Raw genomic sequence first — 11022 nt, 5'->3', positions numbered from 1 at the left:
GGGGTGGACTACATGACTTCCTGAGGTCCCTTCCCACCCTAATTTTCTATGATTCTATGGGGGGGTGTAGAATGGTGGCAGTGTTAACTGCTGCAACTATGGGAGCCATGGCAGTTAATACTGCCACCACTCCCCCTGCCACTGCCATCTTCCCAGGCCCAGGGGGAGCCCTCCTCCCCATCTGTGCACTGGATTAAGCCAGCGCATGGGGCTGGCGTAGAGCTGGACCCAGCATGTGGAGTCTGACCTGGCACATGGCTCTGGACCTGACATTCTAAGTCTGAACCTGTGCATTAGCTCAGGGACCACCTGCCAGGATGTACCTGGTCCACCAAATCCAGACTGCACACTGGCTCCAAGGCTGTGTGCCAGGTCTGACCCAGCATGTAGCTCCAGAGCCAGCATGTAGTTCCAAACTTGGCATGTAGCCCCAGAGCCAACCAGTCAGCCTATGGGCCTTATCTGATGCATGAATATGGCAGCAGTGTGGGGAGCAGGTTTGATTCCCCACTGCCACCACTTAATTTCATCAAAGATATTTTTTTCTTCAGGTTCCCCTTCAAAATCAAGGTGTGTATTATATATGGGGGTGTGTTATATACGATAAAATATGGTATTAACAGTATTTGAAGAGGGGACAAGAACCAAAGAGCTCTCCCATCTTATGGAAGTGCCCTTCTTACTGACTACATGTGGTGTCCCATGAGCAAGTGGAACAACATGATGGATCCAGAGGGGTTTTACAGCAGGGGTCCAGCTTAGTTCTCTCTTTCCCTCACACCTCTCCTAAGATATCAAGATATTTCTGTACCATGTGGTATCTCGATTGGGTGAATGAGACACTAAAGTTGTGTGACTGGTCCAAGAAATGCTCAATGTTACCTGCTCTGAATCATTCTTTCCTGTCCCTGATTGGGAACTGAGGAAATTGCTTTCTCAAGTCCTGGCCTGGGAGTTGGGCTGGAATATTTTAGGAGAGATTTTTGCACAGATTTAAAGTAATTTAGTTAAGGCTGTGATTACTTATGGCTGTAGTTAAATCAGTAAACCTTTAGATTAAGTACAGACAGTCAAAAGGCCCAAAGTGGAATTGATTCAATCTTTGCAAGTTAGTCTAAGCAGCATAGATTGAACTGATAAGCAAGTGAACAGACATTCACTTTTGATCCTAGAAATGCAGCCACATGTCTGCAGAGGCCCAGGCCAGAAGCCATGCCTCTCTGCTCAGCTGGAGCAGATAGCTTGAGCTAAAGCTAGCTTGTCCACCCTGCAAAGCATCCTGGGATGCTGGGGGACTGTGAGTTAGCTTGAATATGGAGGGGATCTGGGACAGAAGTTCAATGAAACAATTTAACTGAAATTGTTAAGTCTGATACTTGTTAAGTCTGATACTACATCCACCCAGGTTTATCTTAAACTGGTTTTGGCCATTTTGAAAGTAGTTTATGTGCACTGAACTTCTGTTATGTTACAGATCTGAACCGGTTTCCAATAACTTATACTGGTTTATGTCTAATTTCTGTCCCTAACAATTATATTAGTATAAAGGTACCTTAACAAGCCACATTTATAGTGGTATATCTGTATCTATTCTTGGGGGCTGTTTGTCTGCTTCAAGATCCATTTTAGTCAAAGCAGTAAAAAAATGTCACAAAGGCTTAAGTGAGTAACATTTAAGAGGAATTTAAAGAACTAGTGTACCTACAATTTTTTTTAGCTTTGAAATAATTAGACATACAGATTATATGATTAATATATTTGTTCCATAACATTTCTTAAATGCAACCCTAGACACAAGCATGACTAGATATCCAGATTTTTTTTTGCCATTCATCCAAAATATCAAGGTGAGAATTTATCAGGAAAATATTTAACATTTTAAAAACATTTAAAATACTTGAAAACAAATAGTTTTTCTAGTGAAAATATTTTACCACAAAATAAATAATAATCAAGAGTCATACCATCTCCAGCCTAGTGGGAGAATAACGTTCAAGCAGTTTTGAACAGGCCTCACAGGTGAATTAAGATAAACAGAAGGGTATGGATTTAAATAGCAGAGGTTGCTATCCCTATGAAAAGGGAAGCTCTATTCCTTCACCTCCTGTTTCTTACTGTAGGCACTTAAATGGGCCCAACTGTAAACTGGATTGATGTTGCGGCAGGCCTAACATTCGTAGAAGTTCTTCATATTAATTTCTAAGTCTTATACCCTTTAACTAAGCCTACCAGGCCTCTATCAATGTGACCTAAATAGAAAGATGACTTCCTGACCCCAAAACACATGATCAATCAGACCCATAGCAAAATTTAGCTTCCAACTATAGGGAGGGAACCAGGGCAGCTAGAGACCAAGACGGTCTTCAAAACTTGGGTGGAGATTTACAATAGGGATAAAGGGGACATCAAGTCCCCATTCACTTAACAGGCTAACTGAGGTGAAGAGCCCCTGGAACAGAAGTCTATTCTTGAATTCCTCACTTCCCTGGCTTGTCTGATCAAGTTACTTACCCAGCAAGACAGGGAAGTGAGCACTCTCATTACTGGTCAATATATTTACTGGACTCTTTTGTACATATAACCATTTCCTACTGCGCACAGTCAGTGAAATTCAGCCTTAGGCCTTATGCAGTTCTTCCTGGGTGAAGTGAGACTTAAGGAGCACGTAGGGCTTTGACCAGGTCCTCTGTACAGAAATAAACTTTCACCCTATACAATTCAATGTGATACAAGCACACAATTTATAAAAGACTGTGTGCTAAAATAAACTGAAACCAAACCTGTAGTATAATTATTTGCAGTAAAGCCGGTTTTACTACTATAATTGATCCTTTCTTACTTTTGAATCTGAAGCAAAACATTTGCTTTGCTCTTGCAGATATTCTGACGATATCTAAATCAACTGTATTCATCTCAGTATAGCAAGAATGATGTAATAAGGGCTCCAATCCAAGAGGGAAGAAAGAAACTGAAAGATCTTTCGTCAAGCAAGTAATGTTGAAGACAGAGATGGGTTAATAACTTGTATAAACATTCCACAATGCCTAAACAGACTCCATGTTCTCTTGGGCCTTTCCATACTATTTTTTTTATGCAGAGCTACTTTTGTGCCAATCCCTTTATCATCAGTAAGTGTCAAGTTCCATCCCTGTGAGATTGCTTTTTCTTTGTATAAAAAGGAGTAACCCAGTATAATTTTAAAAAGAGATTATAAGTATATTTAAACATTTCTGTCATCTTACCTCAGCTCTCTTCAGCATCTCCCATTTATTTAGTATTTTCATTGCAAAAACCTTATCTGCATTTTTCAGTTTTACTACTGCAACCTGAAAAAGATAAATTGGGAATGAATAACCTAACATGCAAAAATAAGAGTTTAGAACAAGTTGTCTTTGTGTGATCTTTGTGGAACTGGATTGCTATGTTGCTTGAACTTGTTTTCATTCTTATAGGTTTTTGGACCCTTTGATGTAGGACTTTAATCTGTGTATATGATGCTCAAGCAAGTATTAATCATTACAGTTTTAAGGAGAAATTTCATAACTATACAGAATACTTGCTGTTGGGTTTGGGTTTGTTTTGGGTTTTTTTACAAGTTTTCAAATTCACTTTAAACCTTCATGGTGTATAGATGTATACTGCATTAAAACAACTGAAAGATAACATGTCAACACAGCACTTCCTGTCCCTTCTATTCTGCTACCAGACTAGTACTGAATACATTTCCAGGACATGGAATGGATTCTTAAGCCCACTCTTTTCCATCACAGCAGCAGAGATGAAAGAGCTCCTGGGAGTCAGGTTCCCAAAGCCAAGAAACATTTGAATGTCTGCTGGCGAAACAAAATATTTACTTGAGATTTGCTAGAGGAAAATCCAGCTAGAAAATTTTTTAGCCCCATTTAAAAGAATAGGGAATGTTACAATATGGTAAAATTGTTTTAGTATACCATTGTTGCCTCGAGGATCTCAATACCATCTCTTTATACCTTGTGGGACTGTAGCTAAATAACATCATTCAAATTTATGGATGGGTAAATTTATGAGATTATAATTCTTATTTGATATCTGCATTAAATGTCAGAGGTGCATTTAACAATTTATCATGAGAATGAAATGCACAAGGTATACATACATTGCACAGCACAGCACTGTGTAGAGATACACTGTATGGAGTTCTAATTGAGAAACAGTGAACATATGCCTGGATGGAGCCCATGGTAATGTGGTCATGTTGTTATCCAGTACTTAAGCTAACTAATTTTGCATGACCCCAAGTGTCTCACTGTAGTGTTGTGTTTTGCAGTGTGGCTATGTTCACAGACTCTTTGCCTGAAGATTTTTTAATGTAAATTAATATGACAAGACACAAGGTAGGATTACATCAGGCAAGACAGATTACAACTTTAGACAAGGTACACAAGAGGAACAGTCTAAAGTCCCCTACTTTGGATAAACCATAAGTCTGAGTATCTTAGCCGAAATGTCACGCATGAAACATGTGGCAGAACTCACCATACAACCCAGAATTTTGAACCACTGTATTGTGACTGAAGACCAAGACTATTGGGAACATTATCCCACAAATATGGAAAAATTCAACATTGTATAACTTTGAAAATTCATACATCTACAACTAAGTCCCTTTCCTTTGAAGAGGAAAGAGGGCTCTTAAGGCATAAGGAGAGAAAAGGTTATTTTTGTATCCATTCTGGTTACAAACCAGAAGGCTGTCATAAGAATTAGCATCATCTTTAGCCTGCAAGTTAGCGACAAAAAAAAATTAAGGTTGAACTCTACATTCCTTTCTCTTTCATATTCAGCAACCTGGCTATATGCCAAGAAAGTAATAACATAAAAGAAAACCCAATATATAATGACAGTTTGGTGAAGACAATGTCACATAAGGCTCTTTTCAACCCTCTTTTCAAAAGGTCGTATCATCTCTAGTAGCTGCATCAAGCTAGCAAAGATGTATACTGCACTCTATCTACAATCCTTACAGGCGTCTTCAACAGAATTGCATTCTCTCTCTGTCAGCTATAAATTGGGTGGAACAGCTATTAATTCCCTGAGGTGCTGTAGCCCTGCCCTTTTTCATGCCCCTCCCATTATGAAAACAAAATACAGTACAGGCCAAATGAAGGGAGAGAAGGATAAAAATACAAAGGCAGTGGATCTAGATGTTTAAACTAGTTTGAGAGTAGTCTAAAACACTAATAAAGTGATATTTAGAAATGTATTAGCAGATTGTGTTCAACCCAAGGTCCTCTATTAAAATTCTAGGACTGCCTATGATCAACATGTTTTTAAGACTGTGGCGTTTAAAACTGTGTTAGCTAAAACATAATAGTTTTTATATTTATTTAGACATGGCCAATAGAACCAAACAGTTTCATAACTTTTATTTTGCACAAGTTTCTAGCCTTCTATCATGTCCCTAGGTAAAACCTGCTTTGTCAACACAAGATACAGAGTCACATTTAAAATATTAGTTAAAATGTGTTCTCATGCATATCCTGTTTTCTTAGTCTAAATGTAACTACTGCTAACTACTGCTGTTTAACAACCAAATAGCCCACTTTGCTTGTTAAAAATACTTTGCTTGGAAGCAAACAGTAGAGAGATTGTGGAAAGAAGCCAATTTTAAGGAAGGTTCTGAAGAAAAGGGAAGAGGCTCCATTGTCTGATTGCTGGTACCCTCAGTATGCCCATAATACACAAACTGTGGTTGGGGTGTTAGAAGAGATGTTGAACAAGCTTTGAGCTCAAAAGCTTGTCTAATCGCTCTCCCAGCTATACAGTGGTCCAATAAAAGATATTACAAAAACCCTTTGCCTCTGGATCATCATGGCTACAACACTTCAACCCTACTGCAAACTATGGTCGCCTATACACGTGCTGGTTCATGTTCTAAGTGGAACGCATCAGAGCAGACTCAATTTACTCCATGTTCTAAGTGGAACACTCCAGCATAGTCTCCTCATCACGTGTATCAGCCCCTGCAGGTTTAAATATGGCCGCTGGGGCACTTTATCTAAACTTCATCAAATGAGGTTCAGATAAAGCATCCCTCAGCCATTTTTAAACCCACAGGGGCTTAACACACGTTCCCAGCTTTCCGGGAGCCGCTCTAATTAAAATGCTCATCCCACCTCCAAGCACATGTATAGGCACCCTTTGGTTTTACACACACATGCACATGCAGAGAATTCAATGCAAGTTTCAAATGACAGAAGAAATAGCTTCTGTGAAAAACATGGGAAATCACTGTATTATTTTTATGAAAATATGTGCAGCTGTTTCTTCCACTCATTTTTCTATTGTTACCTACTAAGAAAGAAGCACAAGGGACTGGGTAGGATTCATAAAAGCAATAGATTTATCCACTGATAGGAAGGAACTATGGATAACAGTTAACATGTAAATAGGAGCTACCTTGGAGTGACAATAGAAGAGCAATGACCAGACATTGGCTTTAAACAACTTCCAGCCAAGGAAGGCAGAACATGTGAAAACAACATGACTGCAACTTGAAATAAAGAACAGAGGTATGGGCAGACTGGGTTAATTAGGTGGTTGCTGCTCAGTGCTGGGGTTATTTTTTATGAATCCTGGACATTTTGAGACCAAAGTTTCAAGTTAGGGTGCTGGGTTCAGCATATTAAGTTGTGCTTTCCAATTCTGACCTGCAAACCCTACATACTATACTCCAACAAATTAATAAAAGCTGTCTTGCTTTGAAGGGCTGTCCTGTGTCACTGAAAAATACCTGTTGGTTGCATAGCTCTCTAAAGGGGTCAGTCTCCAATGCAGGGTTCATTTTCTTCTGGAACCAAATGAAAGGCAGAATTTTATTTCACTGCTGATGTATAAATATTGCTTATGCAGTTTTTAAGCTTCTAAGTCACTCAGCAACATTATACTTCATACATCCAACAGCCTGAATTGTGTGTAAAGGCCTAGTGTCATTACAGTCTCACCCTATATGATTAAATTCCTCCCCCCCTATCCCTCCATATACTTAGAAATGATTCACTACTGCCTCAGAGGCATCTATGTCCACTCAGTTCTGCCATGGGAACACAGAAGTGTTGCATGCATACTCCAAATTGTAGTCGATCAAAAACCAGGACTAGCACATATTTGATCTTGAATTGAGACCAGTCACCTTCCATCTATCAGTAACCTGGCAATCAAGGCACCTGCTCAGGACAAGGGTAACCCATGTTCTAGGTTCTTCTTCCCCTGAGAGGATTTGAACCCTGACCTCCCATATCACATGACAGAAACCTAATCACCAGAAGGCAGGCTCAACAGGGCTGGGAGAAATGTCCTACTGGAGCTAAGCTGCTGGGCAACCAAACAGAAAGCATCCCAAGATTGGAAGTACAAATAGGCAGAAGCCTGACTATGCTGCCTTGGTAAGGGAAGGGATAAGCCCTTGCTCCCAATGCTGTTTGTGCATTTTGCCCTACAGAGTCATTGGAAAAACTGCATCATGAGCATTATGAGCAAATTGTCTGCTTCCACAGGTTGGAGCATGATGCTCCATAGGCTTTAAGTCCCTTCCCCATGCGGTTGAAACAGTCATCAAGACTACACTATATGGAAACACAGATTGACAGCCCTCATTACAGTACTCTTAGTAGGCATGAACCTGAATCCCTAAACAGGCAGGTGTGTGTGCCTGTGTCTGGACAGCAAAAAGAAAAAGTCTGGTGAATTGACAGAAGAACATTTTCATGTCTTAGACTTTCTTTTCAGAAAAGGAAAGTTCATATAGGGCTTAGACAGATGTTCAGTTTATCCAGGGAGAGTCCCTGCTCTCTCAGGAGAAACCATGAATGTACAGAAGTTCATAATCTTTCTCCCTGAGTAAAAGTGGCCCCTCTGGGAGAAAAATAACTCGGGAACAACCCAAGTGAAGTGGCTCTCTGGAGAATCTCTCTCAGGAGACAGAACTTCTGTACAGGCAGCCAGTGTGCTTTGTGCTTCTTTCTTGCCCTCCCACAGACAGAGGCAGAGCATGTGTCAGTCTCAGGCAAGCAGGGAGCAGAGCACGTCCCCAAGTGCTTATAGCTGGAAAAGCCCAGCACCAAAGCACTTAAGGGGTGTATTTTGCTCCTGCCTTGTTCCCTGCCCGAATTGCACTGTAGCACTTGGGTGCTGGCAAGCATACTGCATACTCCCTGCCCAGCCACAGCCAGGCTGGCACTCAGCTCCATGCACAACACAGACCTTACCCCCACCTTCCCCAAGCCTGATGATCCCTGCTTACATTCACTTAAAAAAAAAAAAAAAAAGAAGCCTGCAAAGCAGTCTGGGCTTCGTGCTCTAAGGACCCCAGGCAGTCTAGCCGTCCTGCAGGCCCTTTGCTTTTTCTGACCTTCTGTACAGTCAGTTTTTCTCTCAGGAAAACAAACCTGGAAGAGCTGTTCTGGATTATTTGAATTTGTGTATGCAGCCGTATGTACAATGCTCAGCGTTTCTCCAACCTCCTGTCATTAGCCTACCCTGCCTTGCCAGCTGACTCTCTCCCACTGTCACATATCCTGTGAAAACATACTCCTTACCACCCACTCAGCTCACTAATGAATGATGATCCTTTTGTTTTCAGGTAACCTGTGTGTGCTCCAGGCTAGGTTTCCTTTCTTACTGGCAACTCCAGTGGTCTAGATCTTACCCTGTTACAAAAATGCAATGCACAAGTGCTGTATCTTACTGCTGCATTACTTAAGGATAAATGCCACTGTATGTGATGCATTTATCATTAAAAATGCACAAATCGCTATGGGAGCAAGGGCCAGAAACCCAGGCATCCCTCCCTCTTTCCTGGTACACAGGCTTATGTCCCCTTCTTGTTTACTCTACTGCTGGCTCCATGACTCTCTGTTTTTTGGTAAGACAGTGGGCCAGCTTCAAGAGGAGGATGGTGAAAGGTGTCTGCCCCATCACTTGGGGAACAGGGTACTCTGTTGGGACACAGGAAGTGCAGGTTCAAACCCCCTGAAGCTGAAAGGGGCCTAGAGCCCAAGTTTCCAAAGTGCTCCAACCCCTAGGCCAGTGGTTCTCAAATTTCTTAGACTAAAGGCATGGATTAAGCAGTACCTGACTGCATCCTTAAAAGATTTTGTGGCACCCTGGTTGAGAATCCCTACACTAGGCTATTTATGATAGTGATGGAGGAGAATCTTTATGTGGGCAAGGGTAAGTTGAATTTCAAGCAGACAGATATGTCTTGGCACTGGCTGAAATTCCCCATTGGACTGGACAGTCACATGCCTCCTGGGTAATTGAGAATCAGACTCTGGGGGAAGGTGCTGCCCACTGAAATGAATGGGGGAACTGCATGATTCTCTGAGGGCGCACGATCTACATGATTGCTCCCACTGAAGGTATAGGAGAACTGCACGTCCACATAGGAAAAGCAGAATTCCTCTCTTAATTCGGTCATGTAATACCTCCGCAGACCAAATCTGGCCAGAGTGGTGCTTCACTCTGGTGGATGAATCATTTCCGGATCTGATCCACAGGGCTTCTTGCTGCAGCTGCTTTGGGTATTTTGCCGGTGTCGGCAATGCCCAGGAAGCTAAGGCAACCCCACCCTTTAAATATCACTGAATTCTCAATTTGCAATTATTGTTCAGCATGCAAACCAGCAGCGAGGCGGTGGGTGGTGGCAGTGTTAACCTCCATTTGCTGGCTATGCCAACACTACAGCCCTCATAGCCACAGCAACAGGCCCCGCAGACTGGATCTGCTAGTGGGTTTTTCTGGCCCATGAAAAGCCCTGCGGTTGGGATTTGGTCTATTAACTCATTTGAGTTTGACACCCCTGGTGTAAGACAAGACTTTTCCAGAAGCTACATATTAGTCTATTGGGTAAAACAGAATTTAGCTTGATATAGCTATTGGGTTCACCATTGTACAAAGTGGGAACGTGGTCTAGAGCTAAAGGGGTACACTCCCAGAGAATCTGTATAAAGGTCAAATCCATGACAGCTTTACTGAAGGATAGAAAAGAAGAAACTGGACCAGCTGGCTTTACAGTTCATCAATACCAGTCTTTTATTCTATGAAACCCATAAATGCTATCCCATGTCAACAAAAAATACTAGAATGAACTGATCATCATTTTTAGGCATCTATTATCATAGTACATTCTTGTGGTGTACATAGTTTCAGAGTGCGGTGTGATGTCTGTTTAATGTAAGACAGTAGATTTTAGGGAGATTACTAGGCCTTGCATAGCTCAAAAAAAATGTTGGCTCTTTTAAAACAAGACTCCTGTCTTGAGCAGGGGGTTGGACTAGATGACCATGTAAGGTTCCTTCCAGCCCTACTTTCCAATGATTCTAAATGGCTGAGACTATGGTAGTTACAACAAACAACATTTAAAAAAAATTCTAAAGCATTATATAAATTCTACTACACATATCATACATAGAACATACACACATAAAGGGTGCCCTTTTGATGCTCAGTTATCCTCAAGAACCTCTTCGAGCTGCCAAAAGAAGAAAGAACTACTAATCTTCCCTGTACAGTTATCCTAAAATGGTTCCTGGAACTTATTAAACTGGACATTTAAAGTTTTTCAAAATTTATTTTTTCCTGTGAGCAGCCGACTAAAAATGCTTGGTATGTGCTGATGTAAACATTTTGGTTTCAGTTGAATTTTATTTTCTCTTTCATTCTTCTAGCAGTTTTCCATATTTCCCACAAACAAATATGCTGCCTGGCACACTGTCAAATTGTTTCTGCCCCTTATAAACAAAATTTCTCATCTTTATGCTGTGTCTTCATGCTTCTCTTTGCCTCCCCAAGCATTTTGTAACAGAATCTATTAAAAAAAAACCCAACAAAAAAACACTAATACTAAAATATCTCTTTGTTCTTGGCTCAGCAGGGGTAAGAAGCAAGAGGCGGGCTTTTCAAAGGGCTCTAAGGAAAAAAAAATCAATGGGTGTCTACCTCTGTTAGCTTTTCCTGAGAAGTCCATCTGACATGATCAGCCCT

At 41.1% G+C, this 11022-nt stretch overlaps 1 protein-coding gene across 11 annotated transcripts in view; it reads right to left on the bottom strand.

Annotated features, from left to right (window-relative positions):
- CDC42BPA (CDC42 binding protein kinase alpha) overlaps positions 1 to 11022 on the bottom strand; it is a 349682-nt gene that overhangs the window by 208912 nt on the left and 129748 nt on the right. For 8 of the 11 annotated variants that reach the window (XM_025216127.1, XM_025216130.1, XM_025216132.1 and 5 more), the window contains exons 3-4: positions 6773 to 6829; positions 3243 to 3326 (exon numbers count right to left, since the gene is read on the bottom strand). In XM_025216127.1, the coding sequence (XP_025071912.1) occupies positions 3243 to 3326; positions 6773 to 6829 (141 nt within the window). The remainder of the gene's footprint in view (positions 1 to 3242; positions 3327 to 6772; positions 6830 to 11022) is intronic. The other 3 variants (XM_025216139.1, XM_025216154.1, XM_025216181.1) reach the window with 1 other exon arrangement.

Source organism: Alligator sinensis, unplaced genomic scaffold (genome assembly GCF_000455745.1).
Source record: "Alligator sinensis unplaced genomic scaffold, ASM45574v1 scaffold138_1, whole genome shotgun sequence".
NCBI lineage: Eukaryota > Metazoa > Chordata > Crocodylia > Alligatoridae > Alligator > Alligator sinensis.
The sequence above is the reverse complement of the archived record's forward strand: the minus strand, read 5'-3'. Positions and strand labels throughout refer to the sequence as shown.